This window comes from Oryx dammah, unplaced genomic scaffold (assembly GCF_014754425.2).
Source record: "Oryx dammah isolate SB20612 unplaced genomic scaffold, SCBI_Odam_1.1 HiC_scaffold_15, whole genome shotgun sequence".
Classification (NCBI taxonomy): Eukaryota; Metazoa; Chordata; class Mammalia; order Artiodactyla; family Bovidae; genus Oryx; species Oryx dammah.
The window spans coordinates 18467033-18491755 of record NW_024070199.1 but is presented as its reverse complement, the minus strand read 5'-3'; the positions used below and the strand labels follow the sequence as shown (position 1 = coordinate 18491755).

The following is a 24723-nucleotide window of genomic DNA, read 5'->3' as shown; positions in this document are numbered from 1 at the left end:
AGCCTCCCTGGCTCCTCTGCACCCCTTTCCTGATCTCTCTCTACCATCAGGCCACCCTGGCACAGAGAGGGAGAAAAAAGAGAAGGAGGCAAGCTGTGGCTAATTATTCTTTGAAGACAGCCCAAAAGGGGGAGAAGGACATGCTGGGTGTGGTGGAAACCATCATAAAAGAGAGAGTCAATTGGGGGGAGTCGATGGTGGGGGGCTTTTCAGGTTACATTTCAGGAGGAGGCTTCTCCACAGAGGGAACTGCTGGTTCATTTGCCTCCAAGATAGGCAATACAGCTTGGAGGGTGGCCTCTCTGTTGGCTTCTGAAGTGGGTGCTTGGATGGGTTCAAAGGCTGGCTCAGTGGGCACTGGTTGTCCAGCGTCATCTGTGGGATGCACGGTTGGTGCAGTGGTTTCATTGACAACCTCTTGTATAATGACTTCAGAGTCACTCTTGGTTAAAAGTCCAGGTATTTCCACAAATTCCAAAACTTCATCACGGAGGCTTGTACTTGGAGTTTCTGTGGACAGAAAAGAAAACAACACGTATTCTTTCGAAGTCACTTCTCCAATCTTTGCCTGTCATGTGACAGAATCCTAGTCATCTTTAAAACGTCAGCTCCTCACTTAGCATTTTAAATTCTTTCCCCCTGGTTCTCCTCCCTATCCAGCCTTTGGGCAGACTTTTCTATGGTCCTCAGTTTATCAAGGTGCTTGAGTTTAAGAGTCTGTTGTGTGGGGTTCTCACTCAAATGGGAAAACTCGGAAGGGTAAAATCAACATTTGCTTAAAGTTCATGGATTTCATAACCACTGGTTCCAAAGCAGCTTGAATAGAAAAATGAACACATCCTCCATTAAAATGGGAGCTTTTTAAGGACAGAGACTTTGTCTTGCTTGCCACCCCATATACAGTGCTCAGGAGCATCTGTCACACAGTAATTGCTCAAAAAATAGTATTTTTTTTTCAAACTGAACAGTAGAAAAAATAGATGATGGAGACTTTTTCTAGTAATGCAGGTATGAAATGGACTCTTATCAAAGACATATTTGAAACTGGATACTATACAAAACCAAGAAAACATCTTAAATTTATCTAAGAATTTATAATATAATGAGGAACAGTAGAGCTGAAATCTAGAAGAGAGTGAAAATCCAAAGCAGTCAGTCCAGAATCCAGTTATTTTTGCCCTGAGTGTAATTTCACTCTTGAAGAAACAGCTGCATACATGAGCTTCATTTCTTTGTCAGCTTCACAGAAAGAAGGGGATTTTTATAATGCTTGAATTGAATTTGTAACTCAATTCCATGATATCCAATATCTACAATATTGAATTTTAAAATTCATTTATGTGTTATATTGCTCCATTTATCTAGGTCTTCTTTTTCCTCATTAAACTTTTTGTAGTCTACAATGAACAATCATCTATCTTTGTAAGAGTTTACAATAATTTCCTAAAATTCCTAGTTAATGTTTTATGCTGTTATCAGTTCAATTTCAGTCACTAGGTTGTGTCCAACTCTTTGCAACCCCATGGACTGCAGCCCCTGTCCATCACCAACTTCTGGAGCTTACTCAAACTCATGTTCATTGAGTCAGTGATACCATCCAACCATCTCATCCTCTGTTATCCCCTTCTCCTCCTGCCTTCAGTCTTTCCCAGCATCAGGGTCTTTTCCAATGAGTCAGTTTTTCTCATCAGGTGGCCAAATATTGGAGCTTCAGCCTCAGCATCAGTCCTTCCAATGAATATTCAGGACTGATTTCCTTTAGGATTGACTGGTTTGATCTCCTTACAGTCCAAGGGACTCTCAAGAGTCTTACCTAACACCATAGTCAAAAAGCATCAATTATTCGGTGCTCAGCTTTTTTATGGTCCAACTCACACATCCATATGTGACTACTGGAAAAAGCATAGCTTTGACTAGACAGACCTTTGTCAGAATTTGTAACTTGGCTTTTATAAATGATGCTATTTCAATTTTTAAAGTTTCTAATTATTCACTGATAATATATCAACACACAATTGGTTTTCTGTTTATTGATCTTATATCCTGAGGCATTGCTTAAGTCACCAGTTGTAGTAGATTTGTTGTTTGAGTCCTTGGAATTTTTTAATGTAAATAATCATATCTTTGAATCAGAAGTTTTATTTCTTCCTTACTAAACTGGCTAGGATCTCCAGTACAACGTCAAACAGATACTAGTAAGAGCAGATATCCTCGCTTTATTGCTAATCTTTGAGATAAAATGCTGTTTCACCATTAAAAATGATGTTGGTTGGAGGTTTTTGTTTAAATATCTCTCATTAGATTGAGGAAGTTTCATTCCAGGTCTACCTTACTCAGAGCTTTGAACAGTTGATTTTGTCAAATATGTTTTTTCTATTTCATTTTGTTAATATGGTAGATTAATTTGATTAATTCTCAAATGATAAATTCATCTTGCACTGCTGGTATAAACCTCACTTGCTCCCAATGTTTTATCCTTTTTTCTACTGATGGATTCAACGTGCTAATGTTTTGTTCAGGATTTTTATGTCTAAGTTCATGAAAGATATTGATTTATGAATTTAGTTATTGTACTCTCTTTGTCAGACATTTTTTATATGAGATTATTGCTGGCCTCAAAGAATCAGCCCCTCTTTTTTTCAGAGTTGGTATAAAATTGACATTATTTATCAAATATTTGATTAACCAATGTAACTTGTTGGGCTTGGATTTTTGTTTGTGGTAGGTTTTTGATTCACAGATTTGATTCTGATACACAGTGAGTTACTACAAATTTCAGCTTCTTTCAGTTCTGAGAAGCTATACATTTCAAGGAATTTGTCTACTTCGTTTAAATTGTCAAATTTAATGGTTTAAAATGTTTATAATTTTTTATTTCTAGGATTTGGATTTAGTCCCTTTTTCATTAATCATCCATCATACTGTCAATCAATTTCTCTTATTAAGAATTTATCAATTCTATTAATCTTTCCTGGGAACAAACTTTAACTTTTAAAAATTTCTCTGTTGTTTCATCTTTTCTATTCCATTGCTCCTATCTATATTATTTCCTTCTTTTTACTTGGAAAAAAAAATTTACTTAGCTTTTTAAAAATGGTTTCATATTGATAAGTTTCTACCTTAACAATCTTCCTTCTAACATTTAAAGTTACTAATTTCCTTCTAGGTTCAGCTTTATGCTGTACCCCACAAATTTTGCCATTATATAGGCATTATCCTTTAAAAGTATTTTCTTATTTCCATTGTGATTAATCCCTTTATCAAGGAAATGTTTAGAGAGGCATTAATTTCCAGCATTTAGAGGATTATCTAGATATTTTATTGTTTCTAACTTAATTGCTTTTGTGATCACAGAACAAAAGTGTGTGATTTTATCTTTTGAAATTTATTGATGATACAGTTTATTACATTTTATTTTTGGCATCCCTAATTATTATAATTTTAGTCATTTTTACTACTTTTGTTTTTTTAATCTTCATACTTCCTCTATAAGTGATCCATCTCCTACCTTTTCCAGTGAGATTTTTACTTTTGCAAGCTTCCTTATTATCAGTTAATGTCATTTCTTTTCAACTTAAAGAACTCCCTTTAACATTTCCTATAGAACTGGTTTAGTGGTGATGAACCTCATCTAGCTTTTGTTTATCTGGGAAACTCTTGATCTCTCCTTCAACTCTTGATGGGTAGAGAATTCCTGGTTGATCATATTCAAGACCATTAATTTTAACTCTTTATCAGATAGACTGCTTATCTCGATTTCATTTAGTTCTTTTTCTGAGGTTTAGTCTTGTTATTTTGTTTGGAACATATTTCTCTGTCCCCTCATTTTGCCTAATTCTCTCTGTATTATGGAAATCAGCAAACTTTTCTAGATTCATTTTATGGCTATCAATGTACATTTGAAAATGTGTATCCTGTAGTTGCTAAGTATATTTTCCGTCAATTAGGTCACGTTTACTGAAAGTATTCAGGTATCTTTTCTGATTTAAATTTTGGGTGTTTAGTTGTTCTTTCAGGTAATGAGAGAGGAATCTTAAAATCTCTAAGTATGATTTCTCTCTTTCAGCTTTTGTTTAATATATTTTGAAGCTCTGCTATTAAGTATATATAGTGACTTCCTGATACTTCAACTGTTTTATCATTATGAAATCTTTATTTCTAACAATGCTCCATGTTTTGAAGTTTTTTCAGGTATTATTTCTGAGGCTTATTGTTTACATGGCATATTATTTTCTATCCTTTCGGTTTTACTCTGTGTTTTTGTATTTTAAGTATTTCTTTTGTAGACAGCATATGTGTTGGTCCTGCTTATATCCAGTCTGACAATTCCTACACATGTTTTGAGAATTTGGTTCATTTAATGTAATTAATAAAATGATCGAATTTATGACTACCATGTTTCAACTTGTTCTCTAACAAATAAGTTTTCCTCGCCGACTCCGTCCACCCTTCGAATTCCCTGGATCCACCGGGGCTGGACCCCAGCAGTATTTGTTTGGTGTAATATTTTGTTTTCTTTGCTCTCTTTTTCCTCAATCCATCTGCTACTGCCGCTAAGTCACTTCAGTCGTGTCCGACTCTGTGTGACCCCATAGACGGCAGCCCATCAGGCTCCACTGTCCCTGGGATTCTCCAGGCAAGAACACTGGAGTGGGTTGCCATTTCCTTCTCCAATGCATGAAAGTGAAAAGTGAAAGTGAAGTCACTCAGTCATGTCTGACTCTTAGCAACCACATGGACTGCAGCCTACCAGGCTCCTCCATCCATGGGATTTGCCAGGCAAGAGTACTGGAGTGGGGTGCCATTGCCTTCTCCATCCACCTGCTACAAGAGATATTTTCCTGCTGGCTTTGAAGAATTAAGATGTCATGCTATAAAAAAGCCTTATGGCTAGGACCTGAAGGTACTCTCTACGATCTTAGAGCAAATCTATTCCAAGAATGATTAAGGAAACATGGATGGTTCAATCTTGCAATTGTAAGGAACTGAATTCTGCCAACAACCCATGAACTTGGAAGAGGACTCTGGTGTCTCAAATGAGATTGCAGCCTAGACCAATACCTTGATGCTATCCTCATGAGACCTTGTACAGAGGACTCAGCAAAACTATGCCTAGACTCCTAGTCCAATAAACTGTAAGATGATAAATTTGTGTTTTTTTGAGCTACTAGGTCTCAGGTAATTTGTTACATAGAAATTAAAAACTAACCATACAGTAATACAATATTTCCAAAATGAAGCACAAAATTAAATAGGCTAGAGACTTCCCTAGAATAGCTAAGACTCCATGCTTTCAATGCAAAGGGCCCAGGTTCACTCCCTGATCAGGGAACTAGATCCCACATGCTGCAACTAAGAGTTTGTGTGCAACAACTAAAAATCCCACATGCCATAACTATGACCTGGTACATTCAAAAAAATTAAATAGGCTAAAAAAAACCAACAAATGGTCTTGGCAACCCGTGGGATAATAAGAAACTACCTAAAATAAACTAAAGAAAGTAGGGAAAACCATTAGACCATTCAGGTATGACCTAAATCATATCCCTTATGATAATACAGTGGAAGTAAGAAATAGATTTAAGGGCCTAGATCTGATAGATAGAGTGCCTGAAGAACTATGGAATGAGGATCGTGACACTGTACAGGAGACAAGGGTCAAGACCATCCCCATGGAAAAGAAATGCAAAAAAGCAAAATGGCTGTCTGGGGAAGCCTTACAAATAGCTTTGAAAAGAAGAGAGGTGAAAAACAAAGGAGAAGAGGAAAGATATACGCATCTGAATGCAGAGTTCCAAAGATTAGCAAGAAGGGATAAAAAAGCCTTCTTCAGTGATCAATGCAAAGAAATAGAGGAAAACAACAGAATGGGAAAGACTAGAGATCTCTTCAAGAAAATTAGAGATACCAAGGGAACATTCATGCAAAGATGGGCTCGATAAAGGACAGAAATAGTATGGACCTAACAGAAGCAGAAGATATTAAGAAGAGGTGGCAAGAATACACAGAAAAACTGTATAAAAAAAATCTTCATGACCCAGATAATCATGATGGTGTGATCACTCATCTAGAGCCAGACATCCTGGAATGTGAAGTCAAGTGGACCTTAGAAAGCATCACTATGAACAAAGCTAGTGGAGGTGATGGAATTCCAGTTGAGCTCTTTCAAATCCTGAAAGATGATGCTGTGGAAGTGCTGCACTCAATATGCCAGAAAATTTGGAAAACTCAGCAGTGGCCACAGGACTGGAAAAGGTCAGTTTTCATTCCAATCCCCAAGAAAGGCAATGCCAAAGAATGCTCAAACTACTGCACAATTGCATTCATCTCACATGCTAGTAAAGTAATACTCAAAATTCTCCAAGCCAGGCTTCAGCAATACGTGAACTGTGAACTTCCAGATGTTCAAGCTGGTTTCAGAAAAGGCAGAGGAATGAGAGATCAAATTGCCAACATCTGCTGGATCATGGAAAAAGCAAGGGAGTTCCAGAAAAACATCTATTTCTGCTTTACTGACTGTGCGAAAGCCTTTGACTGTGTGGATCACAATAAACTGTGGAAAATTCTGAAAGAGATGGGAATACCAGACCACCTGACCTGGCTCTTGAGAAATCTGTATGCAGGTCAGGAAGCAACAGTTAAAACATGGAACAACAGACTGGTGCCAAATAGGAAAAGGAGTACGTCAAGGCTGTATATTGTCACCCTGCTTATTTAACTTCTAGGCAGAGTACATCATGAGAAATGCTGGACTGGAAGAAACACAAGCTAGAATCAAGATTGCCGGGAGAAATATCAATAACCTCAGATATGCAGATGACACCACCCTTATGGCAGAAAGTGAAGAGGAACTAAAAAGCCTCTTGATGAAAGTGAAAGAGGAGAGTGAAAATGTTGGCTTAAAGCTCAACAGTCAGAAAACAAAGATCATGGCATCCGGTCCCATCACTTCATGGGAAATAGATGGGGAAACAGTGGAAACAGTGTCAGACTTTATTTTTTGGGGCTCCAAAATCACTGCAGATGGTGACTGCAGCCATGAAATTAAAAGACAGTTACTCCTTGGAAGAAAAGTTATGACCAACCTAGATAGCATGTTCAAAAGCAGAGACATTACTTTGCCGACTAAGGTCCGTCTAGTCAAGGCCATGGTTTTTCCTGTGATCATGTATGGATGTGAGAGTTGGATTATGAAGAAGGCTGAGCGCCGAGGAATTGATGCTTTTGAACTGTGGTGTTGGCGAAGACTCTTGAGAGTCCCTTGGACTGCAAGGAGATCCAACCAGTCCATTCTGAAGGAGATCAACCCTGGGATTGCTTTGGAAGGAATGATGCTAAAGCTGAAAGGCTGGTACTCTGGCCACCTCATGCAAAGAGTTGACTCACTGGAAAAGACTCTGATGCTGGGAGGGATTGAGGGCAGGAGGAGAAGGGGACAACAGAGGATGAGATTTCTGGATGGCATCACTGACTCGATGGACATGATTCTTAGTGAACTCCGGGAGTTGGTGATGGACAGGGAGGCCTGATGTGCTGCGATTCATGAGGTCGCAAAGAGTCGGACATGACTGAGCAACTGAACTGAACTGAACATCTGTTAACTGAAAGAGGGTAGTGGCAGGCAAATATTAGAAAAAACAGACTGAAAATTTATACTCTCACTGATATATGAAGTTAAGCCTGATAAACGCACTCATATACACTAAGGTAAATCATCTTACTGAAAACCAGTAGTAAAAGGAACAATCTTAAAAAGTATCCAGAGTGAAAGAACATGTTACAAGTAGAGGAACAATGATAAAAAATAGAAGACTTCTTTTTTGGAAGACTTTCCATAAGAAACTCCTAGATACAGAAGACAAAATATTGGACTTTTTTTAAAGGGCTGAACAATGCACCCTAAAGCTAGAGAGGTGGCAGCAGCAGGACGTGCCCCTCTCCGAGGCAGTCATGGTGCAATGCTTGACACCGCTAGTGTTGCCGGCTATATTCTCCCCACCCTGGCTGGGTCTGGGCTGTGGCTCCTGCTTCTTTACAGTTTTCCTTGTTCCTTCCTGATTCTAAGCTTAGGTCTTTGCCTTGTAGGCATCTCTTTGAGGTACTCAAAGAGTATTTCTACACTTGTATGTAGATCATGCAAAACTGGATTTTGTAAATGGGCAACTAGAAACTCTCAAAAACAGGAAAAAGTCTTCATTTATTTTCTACTCATCTTAGTTTCTTCACTTTTCAACCTGGTGGGAATTTAGGGTCAAGAAATATCAATAACTTCAGATATGCAGATGACACCACCCTTGTGGCAGAAAGTGAAGAGGAACTAAAAATCCTCTTGATGAAAGTGAAAGAGGAGAGTGAAAAAGTTGGCTTAAAGCTCAACATTCAGAAAATGAAGATCATGGCATCTGGTCCCATCACTTCATGGGAAATAGATGGGGAAACAGTAGAAACAGTGTCAGACTTTATTTTTGGGGGCTCCAAAATCACTGCAGATGGTGATTGCAGCCATGAAATTAAAAGACGCTTATTCCTTGGAAGAAAAGTTATGACCAACCTAGATAGCATATTCAAAAGCAGAGACATTACTTTGCCAACTAAGGTCTGTCTAGTCAAGGCCATGGTATTTCCTGTGGTCATGTATGGATGTGAGAGTTGGACTGTGAAGAAGGCTGAGTGCTAAAGAATTGATGCTTTTGAACTGTGGTTTTGGAGAAGACTCTTGAGAGTCCCTTGGACTGCAAGGAGATCCAACCAGTCCATTCTGAAGGAGATCAACCCTGGGATTTCTTTGGAAGGAATGATGCTAAAGCTGAAGCTCCAATACTTTGGCCACCTCATGTGAAGAGTTGACTCATTGGAAAAGACTCTGATGCTGGGAGGGATTGGGGGCAGGAGGAGAAGGGGATGACAGAGGATGAGCTGGCTGGATGGCATCACTGACTCAATGGAAGCGAGTCTGAGTGAACTCCGAGAGTTGGTGATGGACAGGGAGGCCTGGTGTGCTGCGATTCATGGGGTCGCAAAGAGTTGGACACGACTTTGCGACTGAACTGAACTGAACTGAACTGAAACAATGCTTTCCTAAGGCATTATAATTACTTCTTTCATTCAAATTTAAACAGTTCTTTTAACTTTCCTTCAAAACTTCTCTTCCACCCATGGTTTCCTCATCATTTTCACATTCTTCTATTTCTTGGTTGGATTACTCTTATGGGCTAAATTGTATACCACACAAATTCATATGTTAAAGCCCTAACCACTAGCACTTCAATATAGGACTAATTTAGGAGATAAATCTTTTAAAGACATGATCAAAATGAGGCCATTATGGTGAGCCCTGATCCAGTCTGAGCAGAGAAGTGAAAATCTGGAGACACTGAGGACACTGGGGGTTTGAATGTGCACAGAGAAATCAGAGTGTGAGGACACAGCAAGAAAGTGGGCAGCTATAAGCCAAGGAGAGAGGCCCCAGGAGAAAGCAAACCTGCTGATGCATTGTTGTTGTGCCTCTAGCCTCCAGAACTGTAAGAAAAATCAGTTTCTGTTGTTAAAGAAACCCGGGCTGTGGTATTTTGTTTGGGAAGCCCTGCTGCTGCTGCTAAGTCCCTTCAGTCGTGTCTGACTCTGTGCGACCCCAAAGACAGCAGCCCACCAGGCTCCCCCGTCCCTGGGATTCTCCAGGCAAGAACAGTGGAGTGGGTTGCCATTTCCTTCTCCAATGCAGAAAAGTGAAAAATGAAAGTGAAGTCGCTCAGTCATGTCCGACCCTCAGCAACCCCATCGACTGCAGCCTACTAGGCTCCCCCGTCCATGGGATTCTCCAGGCAAGAGTACTGGAATGGAGTGCCACTGGAAAGCCCTAGTTTACTAATATAACTACTAAAAAGCATAAGGCAGCTGGAACACAGCCTTCAATCATCTTAAGAGCCAGCAGAGTGATCTTTTTGAAATGAGTAAAACTCAGTTACTGGAAATCTCTATCTTAAGAAATTTGGATCAGCTTGGTTAAACCACTCAGTTTTACAGTAGGAAAGACAATTGCTCTTTAAATGTCTGAACTTGGTTTTCATGGTCCCTATGGATCCATTCCTGCAACTCTAAGTAGTGTATGTGTTGAACCCTCTGCCAGTTGGTACACAACATCTCATGATCTTTACCACTGTCCACAAGAAATTAAATTAATTCATGATTTTGTGACTGTTTCAACTTTACTTAAGGCTCCACGAGCCACGGGAGGAAACTGCATCATGTACTGCACAGTCCTCTGGCTTCTAAATGGTTTCCCTTTGACATTGCACTGGCTTCCCAAACCAGTGACTCACTGTGTGGTTATCCCCACAACCTCCTGAAATATAAACTCTAGCTTCCCTTCCCTTACTGGACCTATCTAACTTACTCAGCCCTTAGTTATCCTGCTAATATAAGTTATTCTGCTATTCTATCCCTTTACACAGAAGTCTAAGCATATTACTCCCTTGCTTGAAACTCATTCACCATTTCCTGATTGCTTATATGCAGAGCCTAGACTCTAGACTAAAATTCCAGGATCTCTGCAATTTTCTCCTTCCACCTTCCAACATACATCACAACTGAAGCCGCATAGAACACATTGAGCTGTGATGAACACGACAGCTTCTCTGTCCTGGAACTAGATGCCTGAACCAAAGATGCCAACTGTTATACCTTTGCCTGCTTCCTCACTGCTCTCTGTGGGTCAGAAGCTCTTTTCTCTTGAACCATCCTCCATAGACAGCTTTCAGGTGCTTCAGCCTCTTGGAATGCCTGGCACAAAGCAGGTACTCAATAATAATCATGTGATGAATAAATATATGAACAAGAGAGCAAATATATACCCACATTCAAAATCTTCCAAGAAATCTCACTGCTTAGAGGATAAAGTCCACAATGAATTCTGATGTCAAGAGCCCTCTAGAATCTGTGCCCAGCCTATTTCTCCTAACTTCTCAGTGGTTCCCACTCCATAATTTTAGACTCCTTAAATTCTTGAGAGAAACATTAAAAGTAGGCCCTGCTTTCTGGAGGCAATGACTTCCTAAAGGCCTCTGACTTTACCTGTGTAACTGGTGATACCATGGAGGATTTTTTCACTCTGGCTTTCTCTCCTCCTAGAATGAAGCAGAGGGACCATGAGCCTCACAGACTTCTTTCAAAGTTAAAATAATACAGGCAGTGGCCAGAAAAGAACATTACCCAGTCAAATGCTACCTTAGGTGGAGGGTTTGTAGTTTCCCCCTTTAAAAGATAACTCAAATGAGGAAATGATGGGCATGATGAGACCTAAAGAACCATGGAGTCTCTTTCAGCTAAAATTCTTCTACCAGATGTCCCCTCTTCTGCCTGAACCTTGTAATCTTGTAGCATTTTCCCCTCAAGAATTCCCAAATGTCATTTTCTTGGACAGATACAAAGACTATGGTCTGGAAAGGGGCAGTGATTTCCCCAGGGTTACCCAGCAACTACAGGAAAGAAGTGAAGAAGAAGTAAAGTCGCTCAGTCATGTCTGACTCTTTGCTACCCCACGGACTGTAGCCTACCAGGCTCCTCGTCCATGGGATTTTGCAGGCAATAGTGCTGGAGTGGAACTACAGGAAAAGCCAGGACTAAAACCCAGGTTTCCTGGAGGGTGAGCTTGTTCTTTACACAGCACCCTGCTGTGTCCCATGCTGTGGAAGGTGGGGAGGTGGAGGCAATTGTTCTGAATGACCTTCAACCCCCTGTCCTCTCCCAACTGATACACAAGGGCTCTGCAGTAACAGGCTTTGATTGAGCTTTAGTGAGCGTTCTTATCCTTAGGATATGGTCTCACGTAGAGGAGGTAGACAGGGTGTGAGGAGCTGCAGGCAGCCTGAGAAGAAACAGGAGGTTTGGAAGAGAAAACCCTTAAAACCCTGTCTCCCTGAGGATTTGCCACATGGGACTATGAGAAGAATGTAACTGTTTTCTCTTAAACTTCCATCAAATTATGTATATTTTTATTTGGGGGGAAAAACATTTAAAATTACAAACATATGCTTACCAATAAAAATGAAATATGGCAACAATGAAAACTGCAGCAAGAATATCCATGAAAATCCACATGAATAGATAGAACTTTGGCGTCTGCAAAACAGAAAACACAGTTTTAGGCATTTACAGTCGGAGAACATTGTAGATCATGAGGATCAAGTCCCTTGCTTGGCTGTCAGGGATGGAGCAGGGGCGGAGCAGGGGGAGGAACCTTGATTGCCGGGATTGAAGTCAAACACAGAGAATAGCTGCTGCTAACCTAACATGTAATCCGCCCTTTACACGTGCCAGGGGCTCTATAACGGCTCAAACACTTCACACACCTCATTTCCCTGGACCCTCGACAGAGGTCTGAGGGAGTCGCAGAGATGTCACAGAGCAAGTCTTCTCTGGACCCAGGACTACAGCCCAAGTCCCTTGGCTTCCAGTGCGCTATCGGCACAGCTTCCAAACCTGGCCGTGCATCCAAATCTACCTGAGCCACAGCCTTTCCTAATACAGCTTCCTGGGCCTCATTAGCAACTCAGGAATCAGAATTTCTGCATCTTTAACAAGCTTCCTAGAAACAAGCAACCAGTCTGTGAACCGGCATTTAGGAATCATTCTTCTAAGTCATTGTGCTTCAAATAAGCATGCTGAAATTATCATTCTTAACTAAGACTAACATGCCTACTTCTTGAGGCTTCTTGACTGAATCACCCGTTTTCCAGATCTCTATCTCCTAGCTTCTCTTGCATGAGTTTTTAAATTCCTTGATTTGATCTTCCCTTTCTGCTTTCATTATTTCACCTCCAATACTACATGAAGACACTGGGTCTGGCATTTTTTTCTTTCTTATGCCATTTTCCACTCTATCCCAAGGTCTTTTCTTGGACTGATTAGTAGAAAGAAAGAGGAGAAAGAAAGAAATGATAGTAATGATTTATTAGTTATTATTATTTTTATTATTATATTATATAATAATATTATCATTATTATAATTATTATCATAACAATAACATGAATGATGGTGATAATGATGAGAACTAATATTAATGAGCAATTATAGGAGCTAAGAAAGTGTTCTAAGCATATTAAGGGTATTTTCACAACTAATCCTTCAAATAGCTCTAATAGGCAGGTACAGCAGAAGCTTTCAACCAAGCTCCACTAATCTAAGGCTCCTAATGCCCTCTCAGAACCTGACCAATGCCTTGGCCTGCTCAAAGATGCCCACCAGGTGGGCTGCACAGTCAGTTGTTTTTACTGTCCATATGGCTTTAGAACAGCTGCACTTGTTATGATTGTGTGGTGTAAATAAATGTTACTTGGAGCTGTAAAAGCTGAATAAAAAAAAATATGGCATTTTCAATGGATACTAAGTCAATGCTTTTTAAAAGTTGATGATGACAGAAAAAGCCATTAAAAAGTAAACTGCAGGACTTCCTTGGTGGTGCAGTGAATAAAAATCTACCTACCCATGCAGGAGATGCAAGAGACACAGGTTCAATCCCTGGGGTAGGAGGGCCTCCTGGAGGAGGAAAGGGCAACCCATTTAGGTATTCTTCCCTGGAGAACACCGTGGACAGAGGAGCCTGGTGCGTTACAGTCCATAGGGTCACAAAAAGTCAGACACGACTGAGCATGCACACATTCACTGAAGGGGACATGTGCTCAATCCCTGCTCTGGGAAGAGCCCACAAGCTAACCTAAAGACCACGTGCCACAACTGCAGAGTGTGCACTTTAGAGCCCGCAAGCCGCACCTGCTGTGTGCCACAGCTACTGAAGCCTGTGTGCTCTAGGGCCCAAGAACTACAGCTACTGAGCCTGTGTGCCCTAGAGCCACGTGACAAGAGACAACACTGAAATGAGAAGCCTGCTCGCTACAACAGAGAGTAGCCTCTCCTTGCTGCAACCAGAGAAAGCCCATGCAAAGCAACGAAGGCCCAGTATAGCCCTAAGTAAATAAATAAAAATAAACTGCAAATGAATTAGATGTGAGTGACACACTAAGGGATTATTATAAAAATCTGGGTGGGTTCCTCATTCTCCCTATGACTTTAAGTTACTATTGTCCTTTAAGACTTGGACATGACTTAGTGACTGAACAACAAAAAAGGGAAACAAACTTAGAAATCATAGCTAGTTCATTTGGAAGTATATATAAGCAAGTGAATACAGAATTCAATCAGCTAAAATACCCTCAAAGGAAAGACCTTGAGTCTATGTTAAAAGGTGAATGAATATTTTTAAATGTATTAGGTATGTATGTGGTGGATTGCTTATAAAATAATCACAATATTCCTCCCCAAATGCAGGCCTGTATGCAATTTGACTTGGTTGTTCCTTTCCATCAGGAGCTTAAATGTCTGTTGCTCCCTGTCCTACCTTGAATCTGGACTTGGCCATGTCATTATCTTTGGTCTATAGAACATCAGCAAACATCAGATTAGGAGATCCTTAGAAAGGCACAGGCACTGGGGCTTGACCTCTCTCACTACTGAGAACCCAGCACCACCAGGCAAATGTAAGTAAAGCTGGCCTCCTTGAGGATGAGTGACCAAATGAAGGGAGACCACAGTCATTCCAGGTAAGACCATAGACATGTGGATGAGGCCATCCTAGACACCCAGGCCAACCAAACTGGTTGAGACCAGAGAAAGCGCTCAGCCATTAAACAAAATGTGAAAAACAAATATTTTAAGCCACTAAGTATTAGGTAGGTTTTTTTGACATGGTCAAATTCAGGCTTAGACCAAAGAAAGTGGGGAAACCACTAGGCCAGTCAGGTACAACTTAAATCAAATTCCCTGTTAATACACAGTGGAGGTGATGAATAGATTTAAGTGACTAGATCCAGTAAACAGAGTGCCCGAAGAACAGTGGGCAGAGGTCCATGATACTGTACAGCAGGCAGTGAACCAAACCATCCCAAAGAAAAAGAAATGCAGGAAGGTAAAATGTTTATCTGATGAGGCTTTACAAACAGCTGAGGAAAGAAGAAGTGAAAAACAAAAAAGAAAGGGAAAGGTATACCCATCTAAATGCAGAGTTCCAGAGAATAGCAAGGAGCAACAAGAAGGCCTTCTTCAAAGAACAGCACAAAGAAACAGAGGAAAATAACAGAAAGGATAAGATTAGAGATCTCTTCAAGAAAACTGGAAATATCAAAGTAACATTTCATCCAAAGATAGGCACAATAAAGGACAAAAACAGTAAAGGCCTGATCTCTTCTGTAGTGGCAGAAGAGATCGAGAAGAGATGGAAAGAATACATAGAAGAACTGTACAAAAAAGATTTTAATGACCCAGGTAACCACGATGGTGTAATCAGTCACCCAGAGGCAGACATTCTGGAGTGTGAAGTCAAGTGGGCCTTAGGAAGCACTGCTGCCAATAAAGCTAGTGGAGGTGATGGAATTCCATCAGAGCTACTTAAAATCCTAAAAATGATGCTATTAAAGTGCTGCATTTAATATGTCAGCAAATTTAGAAAATGCAGCAGTGGCCACAGGACTGGAAAATGTCAATCCTCATCCCAGTTCCCAAGAAAGTAGTAAAGAATGTTCAAATCACTGGACAATTGCTTTCATCTCCCATGCTAGTAAGGTTATTCTCAAAATCCTCCAATCTAGGCTTCAGCATTATGTGAAACAAGAACTGCCAGGTGTTCAAGCTGGGTTTAGAGAAGGTAGAGGAACCAGAGATCAAATTGGCAACATTTTCTGGATCATTGAGAAAGCAAGAGAATTGCAGAAAAACATCTACCTCCATTTCATCGACTATGCCAAAGCCTTTGTGTATATCATAACAAACTGTGGGAAACTCTTAAAGAAATAGGAATACCATATCATCTTACCTGTCTCCTGAGAAACCTGTATGCGGGTCAAGAAACAATACCCTGAATGGAATAACTGACTAGTTCAGGATTGAAAAAGGAGTACGACAAAGCTGTTTATTGTCATCCAGTTTGTTTAACATATATGCTGAGCACATCATGCAAAATCTACCTTTGGATGAGTTATAAGCTGGAATCAAGACTGCTGGGAGAAACAGCAAAACCTCAGATATATGGATGATACTACTCTAATGGCAGAAAGCAAAGAGAAACTAAAGAGCCTCTTGATTAGGGTAAAGAAGGAGAGTGAAAAAGCTGGCTTACAACTCAACATTCAAAAAACTAAGATCATGCCATCCAGTCCCACACTTCATGGCAAATAGAAGGGGGAAAAGTGAAAGCAGTGATAAATTTTATTTTCTTCGGTTCTAAAATCACTGCAGCTGGTGAGTGCAGCCATAACATTAAAAGAAGACTGCTTCTTGGCAGGAAAGCTGTGACAAACCTAGACCGTATGTTAAAAAGCAAAGACATCACTTTGCAGACAAAGGTCTATATCAATCAGTTCAGTTCAGTCGCTCAGTAATATCCAACTCTTTGCGACACCATGGACTGCAGCACGCCAGGTTTTCCTGTCCATTACCAACTCCCTGAGCTTACTCAAACCCATGTCCATCAAGTTGGTGATGCCATTCATCCATCTCATCTTCTTTACTCCCTTCTCCTCCCACCTTCAATCTTTCCCAGTATCAGGGTCTTTTCTAATGAGTCACTTCTTTGCATCAGGTGGCCAAAATATTGGAGCTTCAGCTTCAACATCAATCCTTCCAACTCAGGATTGATTTCCTTTAAGATTGACTGGTTGGAACTCCTTGTAGTCCAAGGGACTCTCAATAGTCTTTTCCAACACCACAGTTCAAAAGCACCAATTCTTCGGCACTCAGCTTTCTTTATAGTCCATCTCTCACATCCATACATGACCACTGGAAAAACCATAGCCTTGATTAGATGGACCTTTGTTGGCAAAGCAATTTTGGAGCCCCCCAAAATAAAGCCTCTCACTGTTTCCATTGTTTCCCGATCTATTTGCCATGAAATGATGGGACCAGATGCCATGATCTTCGTTTTCTGAATGTTGAGTTTTAAGCCAACTTTTTCACTCTCCTCTTTCACTTTCATCAAGAGGCTCTTAGTTCTTCACTTCCTGCCATAGGGTGGTGTCAACTGCATATCTGAGGTAATTGATATTTCTCCTGGCAATCTTGATTCCAGCTTGTGCTTCATCCAGCCCAATGTTTCTCATTATGTACTCTGCATGGAAGTTAAATAAGCAGGGTGACAATATACAGCCTTGACGTACACCTTTACTGATTTGGAACCAGTTTTTGTTCCATGTTCAGCTTCTAGACCTGCATACAGATTTCTCAGGAGGCAGGTCAGGTGGTCTGGCATTCCCATCTCTTGAAGAATTTTCCATAGTTTGTTGTGATCCACACAGTCAAAGGTCTGTATACAAAGGTCTGGATAGTCAAGGCTATGGTCTTTCCAGTAGTCATGTATGGATGTGAGAGCTGGACCATAAAGAAGGCAGAGCATTGAAGACTTGATGCTTTCAAACTGTGGTGTTGGAGAATATGCTTGAGAGTCCCTTAGAGAACAAGGAGATCAAACCAGTCAATCTTAAAGTAAATCAAGCCTGAATATTAAAAAGAACTTTCAAAGGACTGAGGCTGGCTAAAGCTCTGCTGTGTGCTTAGGCACTTAGTCATGACTGAGTCTTTGTGACCCCATGGACTATAGCCTGCCTGGCTCCTCTATCCATGGGGATTCTCCAGGTAAGAATACTGGAGTGGGTTGCCATGCCCTCCTGCTGGGGATTTTCTCAACCCAGGGATTGAACTCAGGTCTCCCATACTGCAGGTGGATTCTTTACCATATGAGCCACAAGGGAAGACCTGGATAAAGCTACCTGATGCAAACAACTGACTCATTGGAAAACACCCTGATGCTAGGAAAGACTAAAGGCAGAAGAAGAGGGTGACATATGATGAGATGGTTGGATGGCATCACCAATTCAACAGACATGAACTTGGGCAAACTCCAGGAGACAGTGAGGGACAAAAAAGCCATGGGGTGCTGCAGTCCCTGGTGTCTTGAAGAGTTGGACAAGACTTGGAGACTGAACAACAACAAAAATCCTAACAGACCACGCATCATTTATTTCACAATTCCTCATTTTGAATTGTTGAATTAACAGACCATTAAGCAGAGAGGATTATATTGGAAAAAAGTGCTTCCATTGTAGTACTTTTGATCCTCAATTTACAAATAAGTAAACTGAAGCCAAGACAGGTTAACTAACATTTCCAAGTTCACACAATAGGTGGCCAGTATCTGAACCCACATATTCCAACTCAGGGTGAGGGTTGCTTAGAGTCCTGGGATACTGGCTCCACCTTCCTGAACAAACTGACCTTGGGTCCTTTAAAACAAGTCCAGGCCAGGTGTAGAAAGAAGTTTTTGACTTTTATCTTTTACACTCTGAATTTTGATTCACATGAATTTATTAACAATTCAAATATTAAAATGAAAATTTTACTTAATAAAGTTTTATTTAATATATCCAAAGGGACAACTATCAGACATTACTGATGTAGGAGGATAGGATTATGGAGGGGTACACTGCTTTCTAACTTACGCATTTTATAATGATTAACTTTATATAATGAATGAGTTTACTCTGTAATCAATTTTTAAAAATAAAATTGTTAGAAAAGTATATAGTCTATGCATGAAGGAGGATAGTACAGAGATAGACAAGTGGAGAGGCTTCATCTATGCCAAGGGACCTGCCACCCAAGGTTTCCTTGTGGGTCATCTGCAGAGTGCTGCCCAAGGCACCAAGGGAGAAGGGGTAGGCAGTTTTACACTGCCAACATAAGGCCTCAATGCAGTACTGGCCCGATGAAATTGTGCGCTTGGCCCCGATCACCTCGCACCTGCTCCTGACTCTGATCAAGTCAGAAACAAGGGCCAGTGAGGCTGGAGCTATGGAGAAAGCAATCTAAAATATTTAAGCTTCTCATTTAGGTGTCTCTGACTAAAACTTTAATGTTCAAGGCAGTTTAGACTTTGGGTTATTACTCTGGATTAGACACTTGATGCTGAGCTGAGGCTTTTTGGTGATTAAAAAGAACTTTAAAAATTATCTCAGAGTGACTAGAGAAACTATGGAATCTGAGTGAGATCTTATTCAGGGGTAGGGAAAGACCTAGCTCACAGAGCAGATTTCTGTTGTGGGCTATTGTACCTGACTCAGTCATCCTGCTCTATGCTGATAAAAAAATACAGGCTCTATAGCAGTTAACTGGTTAGCTGGGGCTCTCTTCATAGATAAATGATGGGATTTAGTTGCAAGTGTAAACCAGGTGTTCAGAACCCCACTCCTCTAACCGCAAGCAGTATGGTTTCAAAAGCATTTTGCTTAGGACACAGAGTGTTCATTTTGGAATCAGGTATAATAAAAGTTTGGCCAAGAGAACGCACTGGTCATAGCAAACATCCTCTTCCAACAACACAAGAGAAGACTCTACACATGGACATCACCAGATGGTCAACACTGAAATCAGACTGATTATATTCTTTGCAGCCAAAGATGGAGAAGCTCTATACAGTCAGCAAAAACAAGACCGGGAGCTGACTGTGGCTCAGATCATGAGCTCCTTATTGCCAAATTCAGACTTATATTGAAGAAAGTAGGGAAAACCACTAGACCATTCAGGTATGACCTAAACCAAATCCCTTATGATTATACAGTGGAAGTGAGAAATAGATTTAAGAGGACTAGATCTGATAGACAGAGCACCTGATGAACTATGGACGGAGGTTCGTGACATTGTACAGGAGATAGGGATCAAGACCATCCCCATGGAAAAGAAATGCAAAAAAGCAAAATGGTTGTCTGGGGAGGCCTTACAAGTAGCTGTGAAAAGAAGATAAGCAAAAAACAAAGGAGAAAAGGAAAGATATAAGCATCTGAATGCAGAGTTCCAAAGAATAGCAAGAAGAGATAAGAAAGCCTTCCTCAGCGATCAATGGAAAGAAATAGAGGAAAACAACAGAATGGGAAAGACTAGAGATCTCTTCAAGAAAATTAGATACCAAGGGAATATTTCATGCAAAGATGGGCTCAATAAAGGACAGAAATGGCATGGACATAACACAAGCAGAAGATACTAAGAAAAGTTGGCAAGAATACACAGAAGAACTGTACAAAAAAGATGTTCACAAGCAAGATAATCACGATGGTATGATCACTCACCTAGAGCCAGATATCCTGGAATGTGAAGTCAAGTGGGCCGTAGAAAGTATTGCTACGAGCAAAGCTAGTGGAGGTGATGGCATTCCAGTGGAGCTATTTCAAATCCTGAAAGATGATGCTGTGACAGTGCTGCACTCAATATGCCAGCAAATTTGGAAAACTCAGCACTGCCCACAGGACTGGAAAAGGTCAGTTTTCATTCCAATCCCAAAGAAAGGCAATGCCAAAGAATGCTCAAACTACTGCACAATTACACTCATCTCACACACCAGTAAAGTAATGCTCAAAATTCTCTAAGCCAGGCTTCAGCAATACGTGAACCATGAACCTCCAGATGTTCAAGCTGGTTTTAGAAAAGGCAGAGGAATGAGAGAGCAAATTGCCAACATCTGCTGGATCATAGAAAAAGCAAGAGAGTTCCAGAAAAATATCTATTTCTGCTTTATTGACTATGACAAAGCCTTTGACTGTGTGGATCACAATAAACTGTGGAAAATTCTTCAAGAGATGGGAATACCAGACCACCTAACCTGCCTCTTGAGAAACCTATGTGCAGATCAGGAAGCAACAGTTAGAACTGGACATGGAACTACAAATATGAAAAGGAGTACGTCAAGGCTGTATATTGTCATCCTGCTTTAACTTCTATGCATAGTATATCATGAGAAACGCTGGGCTGGAAGAAGCACAAGCTGGAATCAAGATTGCCGGAAGAAATATCAGGGACCTCAGATATGCAGATGACACCACCCTTATGGCAGAAAGTGAAGAGGAACTAAAAATCCTCTTGATGAAAGTGAACGAGGAGAGTGAAAAAGTTGGCTTAAAACTCAACATTCAGAAAATGAAGACTATGGCATCTGGTCCAATCACTCCATGGGAAATAGATGGGGAAACAGTAGAAACAGTGTCAGACTTTATTTGGGGGGGCTCCAAAATCACTGCAGATGGTGATTGCAGCCATGAATTTAAAAGACACTTATCCTTGGAAGAAAAGTTGTGACCAACCTAGATAGAATATTGAAAAGCAGAGACATTACTTTGCCAACAAAGGTCCGTCTAGTCAAGGCCATGGTTTTTCCTGTGGTCATATATGGATGTGAGAGTTGAACTGTGAAGAAAGCTGAATGCTAAAGAATTGATGCTTTTGAACCATGGTGTTGGAGAAGACTCTTGAGAGTCCCTTGGACTGCAAGGAGATCCAACCAGTCCATGCTAAAGGAGATCAGCCCTGGGTGTTCTTTGGAAGGAAAGATACTAAAGCTGAAACTCCAGTACTTTGGCCACCTCATGCGAAGAGTTGACTCATTGGAAAAGAGTCTACTGCTGGGAGGGATTGGGGGCAGGAGGAGAAGGGGATGACAGAGGATGAGATGGCTGGATGGCATCACCGACTCGATGGACGTGAGTTTGAGTGAACTCCGGGAGTTGGTGATGGACACGGAAGCCTGGCGTGCTGTGATTCATGGGGTTGCAACACAACTAACCAACTGAACTGAACTGATACTTGGTTTTCTCCACAAACTTCTTGTCACTATCATTGTCGCTGTGCCTTCAGAAATGAGGGGTGCAGTAACAAAACTCTGGAATCAGACCTGATTCTGAATCCTGCATCATGTGATGATGTCAAGGCTATTAATAACATCAAATATCAGATTTCCCATGGGGATACTTCTAGTGGCTAACCCAGAGGGCTGAATTACATTATGCATGAAAGGCACATTGTGGGGATTAAATGGAGTGATGATTATACCAGTAATAACAATTTCTGCCTGAAAATCACAGAAGAATCTGGGTGAGAGAATAGAGAATGCCCCCTCTTAACTAGTTCTTAACTAGCTCCCCTGGAGACTGCACCGTGGGCAATGTAGGGTGGAGAGGGGACAGAGACTCCTATTGTACTAGATTTGGAAGAACAATCTGGACAACCAGCTTACCATGAAGTAGTAAGGGTGATTTATCTTCTTTAGGACCTGAATATTGTCTGTGGTCACTGAGTGAATCCTGGAGCACCAGGCCAGTGAGAAGAGCCAAGGTTCATTGATGATGTATAAGTTGATGGTGATGTTAGCTGCTTTATATTCCCTGGGAAGAAAAAGAACCCACAGGAAATTAAGACTTAATCTCACACTCATCATCTAAAAGGGAACTGGTCACCATATTTGTAAAAGGTGTTTGCTTAAATCACAAGAAGCAGTTGGTCATGTGATATCTTATGATACAACATGCTGAATTAGCTCATTTCAATGAGGACAAAGGACTAGATTTAATACCTTTGCTTCTGTACCAACAGTAGTATTTTTCTATTTTTTTAATTTTTATTGAAATATAGTTGATTTACAATGTTATGTTAGTTTCAGGTTTATAGCAAAGTGATTCATAGTATATGCTGCTGCTGCTAAGTCGGTTCAGTTGTGTCCGACTCTGTGACCCCATAGATAGCAGTCCACCAGGCTCCCCCGTCCCTGGGATTTTCCAGGCAAGAACACTGGAGTGGGTTGCCATTTCCTTCTCCAATGCACAAAAGTGAAAAGTGAAAGTGAAGTTGCTCAGTCATGTCCGACTCTTAGCGACCCCATGGACTGCAGCCTACCAGGCTCCTCTGCCCATGGGATTTTCCAGGCAAGAGTACTGGAGTGGGTTGCCATTGCCTACCTATATCTAAATCTATATTCTTTTTAGATACTTTTCCATTGTAGGTTACTATAAGATCTTGAGTATAGTTTCCTGTTGCTGTACACTAGGTCCTTGTTGGCTAGCTATTTTAAATATAGTAGTGTGTTTATTTTAATTCCAAACTTCTAATTTATCCCTCCCCCCTTTCTCTTTGGTAACTATAAGCTTGTTTTCTATGTTAACAGTAATAGTAGTATTTTAGTAAAGTACATGCCCCAAGACAAAAAAGGAAGAAAGAAAGGGAGGGAGGGAGGGAAGAAACAGGAAAGCCCTGTTAGAAGGAAAAGGCAATCCACTCCAGTATTCTTGCCTGGAAAATTTCATGGACAGAGAAGCCTGGCAGGCTACAGTCCATGGGGTTGCAAAGAGTTGGACATGACTAATGTCATGTAAATATTCCTACAGTTTGCATCCATAAGCTGATGTGCACCAGCTCCAGTACACTATTGTGTAGCAAATGTACTTACTTCCATCAGAATGCTTAACACCTATTACACTATCTGTTTTCCTATCCGTCTTCTTTACTTGACTGTAGCAAATTAAAAGCAGAGATTCTGTGTTACTCATCTCTGTATATTGACTGAAGGAAAAAAGGAATGAATACCAATATGGTAAATATTTATTCTTCAAATATAAAGAATTTTTTAAAGCACTTACTAGGGAAAATGGAACCCAAATTTCCCTATGTATTGTATGCTAAGTCACTTCAGTTGTGTCCAACTCTTTGCAACCCCATGGACTATAGTCCACCAGGCTTCTCTGTCCATGGGATTTTCCAGGCAAGAATTCTGGAGTGGGTTGCCATTTCCTTCTCCAGGAGATCTTTCCAACCCAGGCATCAAACCCACATCTCTTACGTCTCCCGCACTGGCAGGTGGGTTCTTCACCACTGGCACCACCTGCATGTTGGTAGATATTTGTGCACTGTCTATAGAGACAGAAAGTCAGTAGAGCATCTAGTAATTCTAATTAAGTTGTCATTTTCAGGGAAAACTTCTCACAAAATATACCATGTAAATCCCTTCAAAAATTTTGCTTAACCCTGAGATGACATAGTATATTATATATGCTCAGTATATAAACTGTAAGATAAAAATAATACTACCACTTTCACAGCAGTGCTTGCAATTAGTTACCCAATATGCTAGAACTGTCTCTAAGACAATTATTCATATCACCAGAAGATTAGGAAACAGAAATAAGGAAACAGTAGTAAAAATTTTTGAAGCCAACACACAAAAACCATTCACAATTTCTATCTATTAATAATGAGCCTAAGGAAATTGAAACACAATATACCATTAAAAATCACCCAAAGAAATGTAAATACATAGGTATTAAGAAGGATAGGATCTGTAAGCCCAAACTAGAATATTTTTAAAGTGAAGAGACACACGTATTTATGAATTGGAAAAGTCAACATCATAAAGATGTCAATTCTCCTCAAACTGATCTGTAGGTTAATGCAATTCTTATCAAAATACCACCAAGCTCTCCTTGGTTTGTCTGTTTTTTTCTGTACAATTAATTTGTGCATGGATGTGTGCTAAGTCACTTCAGTCATGTTTGACTCTTTGCGACCCTATGGACTGTAGCCTGCCAGGCTTCTCTGTCCTGATTCTAAAATGTATGTCAAAAGGCTCAGTCCAAAATTAACTAAAACTATATTGAAAAGGAAGAATAAAGTGAGAGAGAATCATTGCACCCAGTATTAAGGCATACTGTATAGCTACAGTAATCAAAACAAGGTGGTATTAGGGAAGGAACAGACATATGGAACAGTGAAACATAATTTTAAACCCAGAAATAGACCCACACAAATGTCAAAATGATTTGTTACAAAGGTCCAAAAGCAACTTAATGGGATAAGGAGAAATTTTTTCA

At 40.4% G+C, this 24723-nt stretch overlaps 1 protein-coding gene across 1 annotated transcript in view; it reads right to left on the bottom strand.

Annotated features, from left to right (window-relative positions):
* Positions 1 to 214: 214 nt before the first annotated feature.
* The window catches only part of LOC120874862 (glycerophosphodiester phosphodiesterase domain-containing protein 4-like), a 135327-nt gene continuing 110818 nt past the window's right edge, over positions 215 to 24723 (bottom strand). The window contains exons 13-16 of the mRNA XM_040256549.1: positions 22101 to 22248; positions 12035 to 12117; positions 11071 to 11123; positions 215 to 510 (exon numbers count right to left, since the gene is read on the bottom strand). Of these exons, the coding sequence (XP_040112483.1) occupies positions 215 to 510; positions 11071 to 11123; positions 12035 to 12117; positions 22101 to 22248 (580 nt within the window). The remainder of the gene's footprint in view (positions 511 to 11070; positions 11124 to 12034; positions 12118 to 22100; positions 22249 to 24723) is intronic.